Source organism: Aplysia californica, unplaced genomic scaffold (assembly GCF_000002075.1).
Source record: "Aplysia californica isolate F4 #8 unplaced genomic scaffold, AplCal3.0 scaffold00002, whole genome shotgun sequence".
In the NCBI taxonomy this organism is placed as follows: Eukaryota; Metazoa; Mollusca; class Gastropoda; order Aplysiida; family Aplysiidae; genus Aplysia; species Aplysia californica.
In genome coordinates, this window is record NW_004797272.1 from 2,571,365 (window position 1) to 2,590,539 (window position 19,175).

Below are 19,175 nucleotides of genomic sequence, written 5' to 3' on the forward strand. Positions count from 1 at the left end.
GCCTGGTGTCAGAGTTATAAAATTAGCAAGAAAAGGACTGCCAAAGTTTGGAGACTTCCAAAGCTATAATGAAAATTTACATTTTTCATACCTTTGATCAAGATTTTTCCGTAAAATCCAAGCACACATGTGTTTGTAAATGGACATAAAATCCCAAAACAAAAAAAAAAGAAAAATTTTGCCCAACCTGCAGAAAAAAAAGGTTTCACTTTCGTTATTTTGACGGGCACCAGATTTCATAACGATGCGACACATTTGTTTGCAAACTTCACCAACAAATACTGCTAAAGAAACATGTGTGCTATCTTCAACTATTCTTTCTGTATACATAATTGTGAAACTTTAACAAAAAGCAAACTTTCGCTTTAGTAAGTTGGAAAGCAAGGCAAAAGCTTTTCCAACTACAAGTAACATTCGGTTCAACAAATTCGTCAAGGGTAGTTAAAGGCTTTGCTTCATAGCGATAAACTGTTCACTTGTTGTTTCTCTTCCTTCCTTACTAGGATACTTTAGAAACACAAGAAAACATACATTCAAAGAGCCGCAACTTCTAAGTTTAGAACTCATACGATCTCTACAAGCAAAAGTTCCTTTTAGACTATCCCAGAGACATCAGGGGCAAACTAAAGCTTGCCCTCACCAGTGTAAGGGTACAGTGAAAGACTAGTCAACCCATAAAGCATTTCAAGCACATGTCTCCTAGCCATAAACAAAGGCTGAACAGTTACTTTTGCACAGTTTTCTCTAAAATTTGAACAATCATAACATGTAAAAATACAGAGACAACACATGACAGTCGACACCTCCATATGATATGCCTGTCACCACAAGCACAGATCAACATGTGTATAAATATACACTTAAATTTTAGTTTCATACGACCCCTTGCAACAACTAGAGAGGCAGACCAACATATAGACAGTGGTCTCTCTCAGGACCATGTAGAGAGCACAAAAAAAAAAAACCTCGATAAATCACCTCAGTCGAGAAGCTCCCCCGCAGGATTTAAACCCAGGTCCGATGTACAACAATCAAGAGTATAACCTATAAAGCCTCTGCAAAAATGCACAGTCAACGCAAACATACATTACTTTTATGCACACTCACTCGGACACAACGTCACTCAAAATAGTAGGCTACTGTAAAAATTTACTTTTGCAAAAAGTTGACCATCTTTAAACTCATCTCAGGCCTGTACTCTTTTCAACAGGGAAAATTATATTACCATGATGTTATTTCATTTCATAAACCTCAGTTGTATTATACATATGTAAATATTTGCATGTAGGTCCCGGCAAAAGTACACAAGCATGTACTACTGATCCATTAAAACAATTTTGGATTTCATTGACTGTAACCTTCACATTCTATGCTCATTTAAAAACTGACCTTACATTTGTTAACGGATTACTCTTACTGAACAACCATAAAATGATATTCTTTGTTGGCAATGTCAAGGCACAAGACAATTCATTCATGTATCTAACATAATATGTATCTAACATAATATACAGCTGTAAGTTACATTGTCAGTGTAAATTCAGCAGTCTTTTAACTTTGTTCTTCTGCGCCAGCTGTGGGTTATAAAATCATGTATCACGATAAGGGAAGCTGCAATAAATACTCCAGATATGTTCACAGAGCTTTTCTAAAATTTAGTTCAAGCAATAATCCGCCTTAAAAAGAATTTTTGCCATACTACTAACCAGTGTGATCAAATGTGGGAGTGGCATACACAAAACATAATTTAACAAAGAAAAGAATCAACCTGAAATGTCCAAGACCCAATTCAAGAAAGTCCTTCTCAAAGAGAATTTCAATGTTGTTCGCTATCAGAGTAGGCAAGTCAAATGTTTTTCACTAGTAAAAAATGTAATCTTGTACAAACTGCATTGGAAGTATACTGTTTATAAAAATAAATGTATCTTTGTGACTGTTAGGTAGTCACCGGCAATGTATATAATTTTTTCCATTTTCATTTCTGGGAGAGCAATGGAAATCATATAATACTAAAAAATAATTAACAAAAATACTACATAGTTATCAGGCTCAACCAATTAAAAATATGATACCTCTGAAACTCAAATAACATGTAAGTTTCAGAATAAATTCTATTTTATCAAACTTAAAGCAAACACGATGGATCTGAGAGTAGTGCTTGTGACACTCATAAATTAGCTGTAAATGATAGTGAAAGAGGGATGCTGACTAAATGAGTAACTTCTCAGTCCACGAAAAGAGATAACAGCCGAAAATCAACACGAGTGTCAAATTTGTAGATTTTCAACTGATGCCATTTTCTTCAAGTTTACCAAGTCTTTTACTATTTCATAATAATAAATTATGTACACTCAGACAGTTGATTTAATGTATCTCTTGCCACAAAGCTAAAGTCTGAGAAGTTATCTCATTTTGTCAACACATCTCACATAATATACTTAAGAACATACGTACATCACGTTTTTCTCACAGGCAACAGCCATCGGGAACTCCAACAGACAGTACAACAATCCCCCAACCTCAAACACTCACTTCCAAACATATCATGCAATCGTGCACAGAGCACTTTTGGGTTGCTTTTGGGTCTTTTTCGAGGCAGCCGCATAAGAATTACTGTAGTCAATGATCTCAGCTTTGACCACTCGCTGGTGCTGGTCAATTTCCGGTTTACTCAGTTTGATCTGCAGGATATCTGCTGCAACCTTTTGAAAACACAGTGATACCTGGAAGGAAGCAAGAAATTCAAATATTATTAGCAACTTATCAAAGGTCAAAGAGCGACAAAAGTCTGCTAAATCCTACGAGCTCAAAAACAGGGTTCTGCGCAGTGGCAACTGACAATGGTGTGATTGTAAAATTGTTTGCCACGGGGTGATGCAGTCAACTACGGATCAGTTGATGTCATAAGGGAAGTGAAAAAAAATAAACTCATCTGAAGTTCAACTGAACTGTCGGGACAACAAAATCAAGGGACATTAGAAAGTCTTTTCCCGTGCTTATTCTAATGCTAGTACTGTTGTAAAAATGGTGGCGACAGGAAAAGTTTTGCGAGCAATATATATTCACTTCATAAATCACTGCGTACTCATGCTCGTGTGTATGTTTGTGTGTGTGCATGTGTGTGTGTGTGGGGGGGGGGGGGGAGAGAGACAGAGAGACAGACAGAGAAACACAGAGAGAGAGAAAGAGAGACAGAGAGAGAGAGAACGAAAGAGAAAGAGAGAGAGGAATGGGGGACAGGGGGAGTGGTTGCAATCGTTCAGTGGCAGTGAGACTAACAATGTGCATGTACTAGCATAATATAGGCCTACCTATAGGCCTACCTCAGCAAAAAAACGGGGTACGGTAAAACTGTCGCTTTTTGCCTTGTCCTTATTTTCACAGTGTTCAAAGTCTGTTCTTAACAAACTTTACATCACTAAAATACCTTGAAGGTTAAAAGCAAAAAGAACATTTTACACAGGGGCATTTTAGACATGATTGCTTTTAAAGAGTAGAAAACAGCAGAGTCAGACCTATTGAAAATATTCTCAGGAAGATATAAAACATCAAAAGAATCTATGTTCACTTGTTCTATTTTCAATTGGGTATAACTTATAAGTTCAATCAAATTTTGAAAGAAGATTGGCATAAAGTACCTCCATTCAACTGTACTCACCTGGACAAAGAAGTCTAAAGACAAAAGACCTTAAACTAAAAGAACGGATTTGTATGCAATACATATTACAAATGTTTATTTATTCAAAAACTGTTTTGTTATACTTTTCTTTGTCCTTTTTCTAATAAACAAATTCAGGAAAATCGCAGAAAAACTAAGCTTTCAAGAAACCTAAACTTATTATTGAAGCAAGCGTTGCTTTCCAAATCTTTGGGTGCTAAGACCTGCCAACCACTCTATAACCAAAAGTAGCTTTCCTCTGAATCCTCCCTAAAAATCGGTTTTTGGGATAAAATATCAGAGTCCAAATTAATTAACCATGGCAAATAAATGTTTATTGCAAATGTATACAAAAAATATGAATGTGTATTTTCACATCATTTATAATAAGTTGTTCAAGTATTGCAATTAAACCTCAATATTTTCATTTCAGTTACAAAAAGCTGTGCATATATTGCAAGCAAACCGGTGTATTTTCACGTCATTTACTATAAGTTCCATACAACCGATGAAAACAGAATTCAAGAGTGTTTGGCAGGTCTGGATACTCTCTACTGTACAACAGAATTCATGGAAGAAAAACACAGAGACTTTGCACCTATTAGCAACTTATGTCATCTGTGCCTAAATTAACTCTTTCATGACCTATATGACTTACGCCGTTCATCACTTTTTTGTAAACAGCAAAGGAGCCCAGATGCTGCTGTGACGTACGGCAATCGTCATGCCTTGCGATGACCGAGGACCATGATGACGAACGCCTCTAGTTATGGATTGCTTTCAGCATACTGCTTCTATTAAAAACTGATCGCAGATTCATACTCGGGAGATATTTTTTTGGTACAAAAAATATTTTACCTTTTAGAGATAGTAGTATTTACAAGCCAAATCTAATTATAGGCAACCAACCACTAAATCTTGCGCTACTCTTTGTCCCTGCAGATCCAAAACTGTGCCCGGCAAAGCACAAACTGACCCTGTGTCACGAATGGGTATTTAAGAAAATAGATAAGAAGTAAGTCTTTCTGAAAGACTGTTACAGATTTACAAGTAGATTCTTACCGACTCTCCAGTCTTTGCCGACACATAATAAGGATTCATATTGTGGTCCTGGGCAAACTTCTGGTGTTTGTCTTGTTTCACTGTCCTCATATGTTCAAGGTCACCTGCCGAAACAAGAGTGTATTCTCAATAAAGCCTAAAGGAACATAACAGCAAACACTTGCAAGACATTAAAATAATACTTTCAAAGTGGCTACTCCTCTTGAGGACTAATCATACTAATAAATCACAAATCAGTAAAAAATTTCATACAGTCAAAGTGCATAATATTCTGAAGTCAAAGCATAAAATAGGGATCTAAACAATAACCTATTCATTAATTCCATGTTACATTTTTTTCTATTGAAAAGATTATTTTAGATAATTTGATGCCTATATGTAAACACTTTCACACATTGTAAACAATACAGGCAAATGAAGACTCATTTACAAATTAATGAGCACATCTCATCCCTACTTCACAAGTACTTTGCTATGATCTGTTTAAAAGCACAGGCCTGTCAAGCATACATTTTTCATGAAATAAGGTTGTCAGCTTTTTTTAAAAAATGATGATAAAGGGGCATTTCTACTACCAATGAAAAAACATTTTATAGCTCCTTAATTTAGTAGCATGGACACTTTGTGCAAGAGCTGAAGAGATTTTATCCAACCTTTAAAAAAATAGTAAACAAAAATTTAAAGCTCACAACAATCTACTGTCGAACCTGCTGTATAGGACAATCACCTATGAAAAAAGACCACTGCCCTTGTCTTCCTTTTTTTTTCCCTTCCTGCCCCAGCCATTTTTGTGCACTCCCTAACCCCAGTCCCAACCAATATACAGCAGTATTTCAGAAAAAGTGATGTAGTAGCTTTGTAATGAGGTTTAGATAATAACACATAACAAAGTTTTAAGGTAAATGGACAAATATTATGAAAATTAAAGTTTAATTAACTATGCTCATTTCGCAAAACGCTCAAATTCGGTACCCCCGAAACTGAGATTATACGCTCTTGGGATGGTGGGAGGTACAAGCGCTGCTGAACATATATGCGCTTGGGGCCGGAAGGGTTAAATCATAATGACACTGTGTGAGACGTCCACCTGTCTAAGATGACCACTTCTACTCGACAATGGGTGGCCATATTAAACAATTTAGACTGAATTATCAATACAGAGACAAGATGAGCAGGAATAAGACTTGAACAAAGAATCTATCTCCCTAAGCAGCCAAAATAAATTCCATTTCTCCCTGTCCTTATCCCTCCTTTATCAATATCAACCTCTCCCAAGTGTTTGGGATCAATGCGTGTCCATTCTGGCCAGGAAAACTTTTGCTGTGATCGAGGAACATAGTTATGGTGTTATGCTCTAATCATGTTACTGATCTCTTGAAAATAATTGCCAAAGAAAGTTAATACCGCAACTAAATCAGTTATAAAGGATCTGCATCTTGGTCCAATGAAAAGGTTTTTATTGGGGACTAGCAGAAATGGTCTGAGATTTTAAAAATGAGTTGACCTATTTCTTCCAGTTTCATGGTAAGAGCAAAACATCATTGATACACAATTTTCACCTACAGGAGATGCTATAATCCCTTTCGTTCCTTAGCTAGTTTACACAACATGCACACCAGTAATCAAACAGTGATGAGGAATTTCACCATTGTGCGCAGAAGAACCGAGTTTGATTCCCCTGTGGGAAGAATTTCGATCAAGTGTCTCAACCTTTCTGCTTGGACCTTGTTTACTTCTCAGCTAATATTGACCCTGGCAGGCAGGATCGCAGCGAGACTCCATAAGGATCTAAAATGTGTTAATGGGGCCAGTGGTCAGTGTTGACACTTAGTTCTAAACAAAAAAACAAAACAAACAAAAAATTACCCACACATTAAAGCAGGGTCAAACAAAGTTACTCATATTTTTTTTTCCAACAGCAACAAATGAGAATTTCTTCACAATGGCAATAAATGCTTTAACCAACTCACTTTTGTTTCCAACAAGGGCCATGTGAGGCATAGGGCCAGAGCCACAAACCTTCTTGACTGCATGGAACCAATCTTCGAGGTTCTCAAAGCTAGAGTAGTTGGTGATGTCATACACCAGGAGAACACCCTGTACAAAAAATGGATAAGGCAGAAAAAAAAATGTTAGTCCGTAGCATTAGAAAAAGGTGTTTCCGAGTGTAAGTTACGAAGATAGTAAAAGAAAGAGCGAAACATCATGTTTTGAAAACTTTCAAAAACAAGGGAAAAAAAACAATTATAAAATCATATGATGTCATGCAGAAAGGTCTTTTGGCATACATTTAAAATCTATGCCAAAACAGTTTTTTCCATAACATACTTTTAGTACACATAAACCCTCAGACACATTTGAAACATGTTTGAATCAAGTGGGGAGAGAAAGGGGATTGGGGAGGGGGTCGCTCGTTACTTGGATGTCCTTCCTTATGACACCCACAAAGGCTTTTGGGGGGGGGGGGGGGGAAACAATTTGTTAGAAAGCATTGGCTCCCAAAGTATAGCAATATCAAAGTGACAAAAATAAAATATCCATATATGTAAAATATTTAAAAACTGCTAGCAGCCTGACAGCGATGAGAAAATAGTTTAAAGGAGATATGAGATTACACCAAGGTTGCACCAAGAAAAAAAAAGATTTTTTTAAAAATACCCCCAAAATACACCCAAAACTCCACAGCAATAATGTTGGCCAACCAAAAGGCACAGAAACAGGAGAGCATCAAAATGAACACCAAGCACTCACATGAGCGCCGAATATATAGTTGTCCAACATTGTTCCTCCTAAAGTTTGTCCACCTATGTCCCAAACCTGTAAGGCCACATTTGTATTTCCTGAAAATAAAGAAAAAACAACTGTGGTACACAACAGTAGCATATATATATATATATATATCATACTATAATGAAGGAACAGCACAACTAATCAATATCTTCGATAAAAAAAAATATACATATTTAAGTATAAATGTAGAAGTTGAAAATCTTACTGTAACAAATCATTCAACTAGAAACAAAGAGATCACGCAAGATCACATTATTGTCAAACATGGTGATTACAGTGCTTTCAGTAAATTGCATGAAAACATAATTTTAACATAGCCTTGAAGCTTAAGTGTTGTCGTTAAAAAATGTACAGCATTTAGCAATAGTTGATAAGGCCCTTGAGTACACAATAATCTGTCTCCCATTATTCTTGTGTAACTTGGACTTGACCCTTCAAAACAGAACAACCTTTGTATGCCTGTAAAGACGGGAACTTGTAAAAGTTTTACTTAGCAAAGTGAACTATTTTCTCAATGACTAATGAATGAAAGGTATAACAAATGCTACCACCACTGTCTGTACAGACTGAACAAATCCAGATCTGTGGTTCTTTTTCTTGGGCTATTTTCTTTTATTCATATCCTTAACTCCTGGATTTGAGTGTTTAACATTTGTTTGTTATAAATACTGTAAATAAAACTTACGTCAAAGTACTGGGAGCAAATTCAGGTAATTAGAACCACCTCTCCATTTTGATTACTAATTAGTTAAGGCTCTTGAATATACACATTAAAATCTATCTCTATTTACAGGAAAACTTAAAGTAGCTCACATTTGAAAAGCAATATAAAAATGTGTGGACTAGTGAAAAAAAAAATGTGAGAAATTACAACGATAATATCAGAAGAATAAATTTTAAAAGTCACATACAGTCAAACCCTCCTTGTAGATGGTTGGCCAGTGCTTTGGTGTGGTTTGCTCCTTCTTTCCTATCACATATCAATCATCCTTATCTCTAATTAATACTTCTTTTTTGAGTATGTTACTCTCCTGTAACACCTCTAATCTTCGGCCTTTATGACCTTATCGAGTTGCAAGAGCCGCAAAGTTACGGCTAAAACTAAAAGCCCTGCCTTAGCAATCTCCTCTCCATGGCAGTCACCTGTACAAATGACTAATGTTTCATGATAATCCTATGTTTTTCCTATTATAATTATAACCTGTCTGTTCAATGCTGCCACTGTCAGTTATTCTTGTGACAAGTAGGACTCTAAACCTGCTCACGGCCGTCCCTCCCTACAAAAGTTTTCCACCACCTCGTCCTCAGACCGAGTGTATGTGTTCAATCAGTGCAAAAAAGCAGCTGGACTTATCACCTGGCTAGGCACCGCCAACTAAACAAGAGGGGGTGGGATTTAATGCAGCATTTAGCGAAGGATATTCGAGTGTCTATTGAACTAAGCCCACTGCTGCTGCCCATACATTACGCAAAAGCCAGTAATAAACACACTGTTGCTGAACTCAGTAAACGTCATTCAGCCATATATGACAGGCAGTGTGGCATCTGTTATATGGTGACAATCAGTTGCCAGGGTCAGGATTTGGGATTTTTTTGTTGTTTATTCGTTTGTTTCTTCTTTTTTATTCTTATTTTATTGTGTGAATGACTGCTATACTGAGAGTATTTGAGTAAATTGGCAGCATTTCCTTTTTTTAAAGGGCCTCATGATACGTAATAATTTCGATAAAAATGAAAAGGAAAAATATCATTCAGACCCTGCACAAAACAGGCAATTGTCTATGACAGTCCCCTTCACTGGTGATCTAGAGTGGCTGTTACTAACAGGTTCGACAGTATACTGGTAAAAAAAAAATTTCCCTCTCTCTTTTAATGGGAAAAGTGATTAGACCACTAGAAAACACTACTTCAGTGGAATCGAAATCATCTATTTGAGGAATCAAAGACAAATCAAAGACAGTATATTAAAGTATTCAGAAAGATTAACCATAGCAATATCAACAGAATATTTAGTCAGAACTTTGAAAAGTAGAAAAACTCACCTTGAAGATTTATCCTTTTGAGGAAAAAGTCGAGACCAACTGTTTGACCATACTGCTTGGAGAACTGTTCTTGTGAATATCTCATACACAATGAAGTCTGTCACAATAGAAAAAGAAAAGTATACAATTAGAAACTAATGAAAAACTAAACAAAAAGTTGCTTTAAAAAGTCAAAAACAAACAGAAATTAAATTTTGCATTACATCATATATGGCCAACTAGTCTAAGAGAGTAACTCTTCCATTGGGACCTTGAAATCACTAGTATCTTTTACAAATTATGATTCTCACTTCAACAGCCATACAATCCATTGCCACTGATCACAGACGAGGTGCAGCTGACTTCCAAAACATGAGGTGCATTGGTGTTATCTTCACAAAAGTATTCAGCAATTTCCCTATTGGAAGATTTAGAGGAAACAGAAAACTGGAAATCCCTGAACTGCTTCCTTTACATGATACACCTGATCACACGTCCTTTCAAGCTCTCATGCTTGCCAGTTGGCAATTGGAATTCCTCAGATATGAAGACACCTTGAATTCACAAGTATTATAGAGAAAGAGAAAGAAGAGGAATAAATGAAGCTTGTGGTGCTATAAAGATTAGTCCATACTTTTCCTCATTACATTACTACAGGCCTTTCACATTTCTGGCATGAAGTTACAATTTATAACATTGTCTTTTATATCTTTGTTCATGTTACCACTTTTGTTTACTTCATGTACAACATATTTCAGGTTCTATTATATCCCATTTTTTTGTGTGTGTTTTGTGGTAGTGTGGTAGGTGAACTAGAATACATGAATAGAATTCTAGGTAGTTGTCACAGAGGGGTAGGTGTAACATTTAAAAGAATCACTGTTGTTCTTTGACTTGGTAACTTTGAATTGTCAAACGGTGATACCCCTATTTTCAAGAAGTCAGGGGTGCCATTTATCACCCCTAAAAACTAGTAGCACTTTACACACCCAACAGGTAATGTGCGATGATGTGTCTCAATACTAGTAGCAAGGGTTTTGTATTACACTGAGCGAGGGGAAAGCCTGATGGGCTCATGTAACAAAGATGATGTTTGTGTTGCTTGGCATCCTTCCCGCAGGGCGATTTGAATTCAAGACAAATGTGAGGAAAAATTTGATCTGCTTTTTCGAGATGAGCTATTCGACATATCCATACAGATGTTTGAGATTGCTGAACAAAGAAAATACAGCAGTTCAGTCAGGGAATGGCAAATTGTAAGCTGTCCATGATTTTAAGCTTTCAATGTTAATGTTATCTGTTCTTGTTCGTATCTCAAAACATAAATATAGTTCGTACGTTTGCAACTGCGAAATTTGCACTTTTGGGGGGAAAAAAATGTTAAACCTTTGAAAAAATAAACGAAGTGGCTCGCCGCACTGCCAGTCTAGCCGTACTTAGATCTAGGTTTGGCCCCATTGACCGAAACACCTGTTGAGTACACAGGTCTCATTGGATCTAGTAATTATTCAAGTTTAAAATACATGCATGTCAGTAAAGCACCTTTCGGTTTCATCTAAAATACAAATACTTTAGGTATTGCAAATTAAAATTTTAATTACAATTCAGCTATTATTATCAAATATGGCTAGCCTGCCCGTCTAGCCGTACTTAACTCACCCACTACCACATCCGCAACTGTTGCGGGTAAAGTAGTTCCAACGTCGCGATACAACACCCGCAACCCTTGTGGTTTCGCACTTTGGAATTTTTCTCTCACATTAAAACCCCACCGTTTGCGGTACTGGTTCGTCTTTTTCATAGCCCATTCAATTTTCTCTCATTAGAAAAAAACTAAACCAAAATCGGACGAGCGCAAGTTGAGTCATTGACCTTTACGGCTACCGCAATTAGAAGATCGCAACGTCTTTGACACTTTTCAAACCTTTGACGACAAAAGTGACTCAGAAACCGATGAATTTGTCGGAGATTGTTATGATGAATTGGTTCGGGAAATTATTGATCATTCTTACGAACCACCAAAGGCAAAGAGGAGTAAAGTTTAGAAGGGCCTCCAAAACCTAGATCTAGGGTTGCAGTAGTGGGGAAGAATGCGAGTAATAATAATAATAATATTAAATGACATATAGCGCTCAGCCCCGATTAAAGTACACAGGCTCTGAGCACTTTACAATACAATACAATGTACAACAGTAACATAAAACGTTGTGTTCTGACTAAAAGAAAATTACTCCAAATATTCATCTTATTAATTTAAAAACAGAAACGACTTCCGCTGACATTTGAATGAATCAAAAGATTTGATCTCTCTTAAAGTACTTGGTAAAGCATTCCAGATCTTGGGGCCTTAAAATGGCTGGTACACAGGGAATAGCGACCCCGAAAATTGCTGGTAGTGAGTGAGTCAAGTACAGCTAGCCTAGTCTTCTAGCCGTACTTAAGTAGAGTTAGCCTGCCAGTCTAGTTGTACTTATTTTAGGCCCTATTAGACACCTGTTGAGTACACTCACAGGTCTCAGTAGTAATTATTCAGGTGAAAAATACATGCACTGTCAGTAAGGCACCTTTTGGTTTCGTCTCGAATACAAATACTTTAGGTATTGAGTATTTCAAACAAAAAATTTATTTACAATTCAGTAGACCTATTTTGCTGTTTGTAGTTGGCATGCTACGTTCACAGCTCCCTGAATGTAGTTTGCAGGCGCTGTTGAGGCTACGTTCACGGCACTCAAGCTTTGTTTGGACGGAGCATCCACTGTCGGATTTAGTAAGCCGGTTTTAGTCCGTGACGACAGTGACGTATTTAATATTATGGCCTGCTTCAAACGTTCCATCCAAGAGATAAATAAAACGAAGCAGTGATGCTTGACCGATCGACCATTCGCTGTTTTTCCTTACACTGAGCTCTGGCTCAGAGCTCGCCAGGGTAAGGGAAAACGACGAACTCTCAATTACGAAACAAGACATTAAATTAGGATATATATGACAAAAATGTAGGCCTATCAAGATGTTTCAATTGCCCTATCTCGCGTCCAGGCGAGACTTGCGCGCGACCTTGTTTTAGCGCGTGACGGCCCATGATAATAATATATATATATACGAGTGTAAGCAAAAATGTTCCAGCGCTCTAGAGTGGAAAGCGTGCTTGTCTGCGGGCTGTGTGGGTGTGAGTGTGTGTGTTTGTGTGTGTGTGTGTGTGTGTGTGTGAGTGAGAGAGAAAGAGAAAGAGAGAGCAAGAGAAGACGTGGGGGGGGGGGGGGGGGAGAGAAGGGGGGAGGGGAGAAAGGGAGGGAGAGACAGACAGAGACAGAGAAAAATAGAGAGAAAAGGGGAGGGAGAGAAAGAGAGAAGGAAAGAGAAAGGGGAGAGACACAGACAGACAGACACAAAGAGAGAGAGAGAGGGTGTTTGTTATTATAATAAGAATAATTGATTCCTGTCATTTTCTCTCTGCCTCAGTTCCCACGCTGATCCAGTGCAATACAGTCATTATCAGGGCTGGTTGTAACGGAGTACAAGTACTCTGGTACTTGTACTTACGTTACAATTTTCGGTACTTTTACTGTACTCCGGTACATTTTGAGAACCAGTACTTTTACTGTACTCCAATACTTTTCATAAAAGTACTTTTGAGTATTTTAAAAGTACATTTTGAGTACTTTTGAAGCTTAACTCACTTCAGATGGGTCACACAACAGTTGCGTGACCCCCGCCGCGACGCTCGCGACGCGTCTCAAAAGCCCTGCGTGACCAACTTTGGAATTTTTGTTTCGCTCTACAAATCACGCACGGATCGCGAGACCCGCCTCGTACCCTTGTTTGGCCAAGCCTGAGCTACTTAGACTTTGTTTCGTATCTCTGGGGCCGGTAGTTTTTAAGTTATTGAAGGTGAAGGACAGTGACCCAACTGGGGTTGAACAGATCGGAACTCGCGCTTTGTTTTTTTCTATACAGCTGATAGTAATCCGACAGTCGCGTCGTAGTAACGGTCGAAGAAGTCGCATGAACAAGAATCACATAATTTCGCCGTTTTCTATACTTCTGTGCGTTTTACTAGTTCTAGTGTCTCAGAATATGATGAGTCTAATAGTTAGGATCCTGGATATGTACCCAAACACGGCCCGAGTCGTAGTTCTAGGGCTAGATCTAGCACTAGTACCGGTGTTGTTTTTCGCGCAACGAAATCACAACGTTGTGTCGTACATCTGTCTCATGTAATTCAGTGTATGGGTCTGAATCAATGCACAGACCAGCTTTTATATTTTCACCAAACACTCGCACATGTATACAAATCAAACCAGAACACTTTGAACTTTTATTTTTGTTGTTGCAGTGAATTTCATTCTACTTGTCACGTCTCTGGAAATTTTTCGGAAAATCAAATTCATGCCAATTTTTTTAAAATCATACAAATTAAAGTATTAGACTTAGACAACTTTAGTTTTTTGTATTAAATTAAGCTTGAATGTTACTTTACTGCGTCAAAAAATGATTACAATAGGGTAATTTGGAGAGTTGTGGTGATTTATTGAAATACCCCCCAAAACGCCAGTCTTCAACGCTTGTGACTGGTGAAAGGGCCCAGTCGCAAGTGAGTTAATGAAACAGTAAGTGCCGGCATTTCTTAACATAATTTACGGAACAAACACCCGGGCGGGTACAGCCAATCAACCAAGAGTTAAAAGTTGAGATCAAAGAACTGCCCGTCGCGTCAAAGATCAGCTACTCTCTTGAATGTGATCACAAGCGTTGTAAAATTCCATGAAACGGTACAATGATCCCCAGACGGGATCACACCAAGGTGTGAACTGACCGATGAGTGTATTCTTTTTCCCAAACATCGCACTCGCATCTGAGCTCGCCACCTGAGCTTCCATCACTTGCTGGATGGGTAGGGCCTACAAGTTCACTCCAGGCAGGATCACATCGAACTGTGAACTCTTCCCTGACCATTGAAGTTAAAGGCAGTTTTTCTCTATTCTCGAATTTGCGAGACAGCCTGAAATTTAATTGGTGTGGTCACAGCACAATGGTACGTAACGGCAAAGGCGGGGGGGACTCAATCAGAGATGGAAGGCTACAATTTTTGGACAGGTAAAGGGGAGGGGCAACTGGATAAACGTAGATAAAGATCTCGAGACGATATGCTAATGAGTGTACGGTATAATATTATGGCATGCCTCATGCCACCATGCTACTGTGATTGGTCATCAAGGTTGACCACTATTTGCTCGCCATATGTCATAAACCCACCCAGGGGTCACGTCAGTTCATGGGTCACTGAAGATTCTTCCTTGGCTTCGTCGGCTAAGATCTCGTATTTCCCTTGCTCCCGAGCACTGGGATCTTAGGCGGAGACTGCTGTAGTAGAGAATTTTTGGTTACACAACACTTACTAGACTCTAGGAAATTACACGTAGGCCTATTTTGGTTTGCCATGGGCGCCGTGGACCACACAGTGTGACCAAAATCTGTCTTACCACTATTATAATCAATTGAAACTGAAACTGAGTTCTCAATGTATATCAATCTAACAATTTTTTAGGCTACCTTAATTTCTTTTTAACTTTTTTTTGTGGTTTGTGCTTAAGGCTACCTTGATTCCTTGAGGATTTGTTAATGAAGAATTCAATGCACGTTTACATTTTTTATGCTGGCCATTTTCATTTTTATCTATTTTATATTTTCTTAAGAGCAACTTTGTCTCTACATTTTTCAGTTTGGATACTTTTCCTACTTTCTGACCTCTAGGACTGACTTACATTTGATCATATTGTCTTGCTCAAACAATATCACTTACTCACTAGTTGCGTCTGTTTGTTTGCAAGGGGTTTTTTTGTTTCACGGACCATTTCCACCTACGTTCAGTGCGTATATTCAAATACTTTGTATACTCTCACTGGCAAAATTGATGGCAAGCGAGGCAGTGGTAGGCCCACAACAACATACTTAGGGAACCTAAACAAATGGGTAACAGGGAAAGATCAGGGAAACATGGCTTTTTTGAGAGCATTCGGATGCAAAGGAATGAATGGAAAACCATGATTGCCGATGTCTGTCGCAGATCTGGCACTGGATGATGATGACTGTTTACATTATTAGTACTAAATGGCCTAATTTGTCAAAGATACCGGATATAAATTCGATATGATGTTTTTCATTAGTACTGAATCGATATGATGTTTTGCATTAGCACTGAAGTGTTTTAGCATATTAGCAGAAAGTACTCAAAATGCACACAAGTTGCAGGGTTGTACATGATGGCCAGCTCACGGACAGCTTTGACATCAAGACTGGAGTGAGACAGGGATGCTTACTACTATCACCGTTCCTCTTCATATTGGCAATTGACTGGCTGATGAAGGAAACCACCAGAGGACACAGAAATGGTATACAGTGGACACCATGGACACAGTTGGACGATCTGGATTTTGCAGACGACTTGGCGCTTCTGTCGCACACCCAGAAACAGATGCAAGCAAAGACTTCAGAACAGAACAGTATTAAACAGCCTATCGGAGTCTGTTGGATTGAGGATCCACCCCGGAAAGTCAAAGGTCCTAAGGACAGATGTGCAACAAAAGGAGCAGGTCACAATAGAAGGAAAGGCCCTAGAAAACGTTGAATCCTTCTGTTATCTTGGGAGCATATTGACAGAGAGGGAGGAACAGGGTCTGAAATAAAGTCCCGCATTGGAAAAGCACAGGCTGCTTTCATATCTTTGGATAGGATTTGGAAGACCAGAGAGATCTCACTTCGAACAAAGCTGAGGATTTTCAATTCAAACGTGAAGTCGGTCCTGTTGTATGGATGTGAGGCATGGAACGCATCGCAGACTTGTATAAAGAGGATCCAGGTTTTCTTGAACAGGTGTCTAAGAAAGTTACTGAGGATCAGATGGACAGACAGGGTCACCAATGTGGAAGTGTTAAGGAAAACAAGACAGATCTCAGTCAGAGATGAGGTAGGAAGAAGGCGGTGGCGATGGATTGGACATACTCTCAGGAAGTCAGGCAGCTGCATAACAAAGAAAGTTTTGGATTGGAACCCACAGGGCAAGAGATCAAGGGGAAGACCTCGTGGAACTTGGAGAAGAATCACAGAAATCGATGTACAGAAAAGTGGGAAGACATGGAATAACATCAAGAGGCTAGCCCAGGATAGAGAAAAGTGGAGGGTGTTTGTCCGTGGCCTATATCCTGATCCAGGGTGAGAAAGGCAATGATGATGATCATGATAAAACTCAAAATGTACTCAAGTACTTTTTTAAAAAGTACTTGTACTCAAGTACATTTTACAGGAAAGTACTTTTACTGCACTTAAGTACATGATATTTTAGATTGTACTTAAATTTGTACTTTAAGTACCCTTTTAAAAGTACTTTAATAGCTCTGGTCATTATATTATTGTAAGTACACATTTTTTTACCAGTCCCATCTTCTGTTTCCCATCTCTCACCATGATTCCCATGTACCGTATCTAATTTTCCATATCCCATATCCCGACTTTAATTCTGTAAGGGCGCTTCGTTTTCCTTCATCTCATGTCTCATGGGATGGAACGCTTGAAGCTGGCCAAAATTTAATATCAATTTATACAGTTTAATACACATCACTGTCATCACTGACTAAAACCGACCGACTTAACCGGCAAAGGACGCTCCCCCTAAATGAAGCTTTTAAATTAGTGTCGTGAACGTAGGTTCAACAGCGCCTGCAAACTGCATTCAGGGCGCCGTGAATGTAGTCTCGTGAACGTAGCCTGCAGACTACGTTCACGACGCATGTAGCCACTGCCAAAAATATTTTTAAAAGAGCAATACCGGGCCCTGAACAGGCTGGCTATATACTAAGAGGTAACTGAATATTCGGCAATACCTTCCCTGAAGCACCATCTCCCATCACAACAAGCTTCAACTGTCTATCGGGGCTTTCATCTTCGGAGTCAGACATGCCTGGCCTAGGTTCGTTCAGCTAGATTGCTTCCAGATCTAGACTCTAGCCTTGGAAAGACAAAGGAGAAATGGACTGTGTTTGGAGTATATATTGATGTATGGACACCGAAAATATATTTTGGTAAAACTAAAATCATTCACAAAACAATTTTCAGATGCAGTGGCAGTCCTGGGACCTTTAGAGGTTTCAAAGAACTCCAAAGATTTTCTCAATCAGGCCCAGCAAGACGCCATCTTGCGTTGTTTGTATCTAGACAACCATAACTCTATTTGCCAGGTTTCAGCGCGTGGTATTGTGGTTTTTTTAGACCGAGTTGGTCTATGAGTGTTTTCTTTTGAAATGGGGCGGGGGCTTGGGATGAAATAATCTTCTTTGTCATTTGTTCAGCTAGAATCATTTTTTCTGGTTCTTTACAGGTACATGGCTTATCTGAGGGAAAAGGCTGTTGCGGCAGTGTTGCCCCACATTTTATGTCCACTCGCTTCTCATGCGTCAATGCGAAATGAATACTCAAGAGGAACAGTGATAGTTGTTGCAAAATCAGTTCTCCATATTATAGTTCTAGATTTATTTAATTTTTTAGACTTATGTTATTTAGGGGGCCATTTCCCATTTTAAAGTGTACTTTGCCGAGACGTGGAAGCAATGTGACAATGACTGACAAGTGTAGAATTCTGTGCTGACAACCACAAATTCTGATACATTATGAGATCACAAAAATATGCCAAATTGAACTGTTATTTCCTATGTTTATCATTCAAGTTGTAACAATTTTTGTTCGGGTACAGGAAAAAATGTATTATCTGGGTTGGGGGTTCTTTTCTTGTACATTTGACGAGAAGAAAAGAAATTATTAGATCTATACCCAAAGGACTTGTTCTTTTTCTTTCTTGTGATAGTATCGGAACTGACAAGTATTTAACAATCTAATAATAGCCACAGTCTTTACCATGTTATCAGAAGTGGGTCACTCGCTTTCGTGTCAGAAAGCCCATTTAAATTGCTAACAATCAATAACTGGGACTGTGTGCTGAAAAAGTGCTGAGCCGCATGAATAGTTCCTAATAAGTTCGTTTTTCGTTGTTGGTTTTTCTTTGGTTCCAAAAGACATTTGATTCTACGTTTCAAATGTTTGATACACGTGTACTTCATAAAGTATAGGGCAATGCTGGTGTACCTTTCATCAGAAAACCCTTTCTATACGTGTATCTCAAGAGAATAGTTACTAATTTTAGCTCAACCATTGTGACGTTTCTCTACAGTAGCCAATCATATTACAGAAAATATTATAACCGCCCAATGAATGAAGAACACGGCGACGAACGAAACTTCTAAGGAGCTAAAAGCTTTCCTTGATTGCCTTGGATGATATAAAAGGACACCGGGACATCTCAGTTGCATACCTTCACAAATCTACACAACAGACTGCATAGAGATAACCAAGACTGCCAAGTCAAGAGCTTCAAAGATATCTTATTGTATCCCAAGTATCATTCGACCCAGCTTTCAAAGGAGGTAAGCCTCAGAACCCTAGATCTCTACCTTATATATTGTTTTGTTATTTTGTTTCCTTTTGGGTGTGTGTGAGATATTTTAAGTTTTGTTGTTGTTGTTGTTATTGTTTTTTGTTGTTGGTTTTTTGTTTTTGGTTTTGTTGTGTTTGTGTTGTTTTGTTTGTTGGTATTTTGG

General features: G+C 38.4%; 2 protein-coding genes across 3 annotated transcripts in view; one reads left to right on the plus strand and one right to left on the minus strand.

Moving 5' to 3' along the window:
• Positions 1–362: 362 nt before the first annotated feature.
• On the minus strand, positions 363–17,760 carry LOC101857610 (ras-related protein Rab-28). 2 transcript variants are annotated; one of them, XM_035973549.1, is made up of 7 exons: positions 17,662–17,739; positions 17,409–17,533; positions 9,553–9,649; positions 7,472–7,560; positions 6,691–6,817; positions 4,721–4,824; positions 363–2,723 (listed from the first exon to the last, which is right to left on the minus strand). In XM_035973549.1, the coding sequence occupies exons 2-7, from the start codon at positions 17,481–17,483 to the stop codon at positions 2,544–2,546; spliced, it is 672 nt and encodes a 223-aa protein (XP_035829442.1). In that variant the 5' UTR covers positions 17,484–17,533; positions 17,662–17,739; the 3' UTR covers positions 363–2,543. The 2 variants fall into 2 exon arrangements, with proteins under 2 accessions (XP_035829442.1, XP_005089062.1); XM_005089005.3 differs by having other exon boundaries at positions 17,409–17,760.
• Positions 17,761–18,779: 1,019 nt separating this feature from the next.
• Positions 18,780–19,175, plus strand: part of LOC101857842 (endoplasmic reticulum chaperone BiP-like) — a gene marked incomplete in the record, with an annotated part of 13,250 nt that continues 12,854 nt past the window's right edge. Inside the window, 1 exon segment of the mRNA XM_013089841.2 lies at positions 18,780–19,001.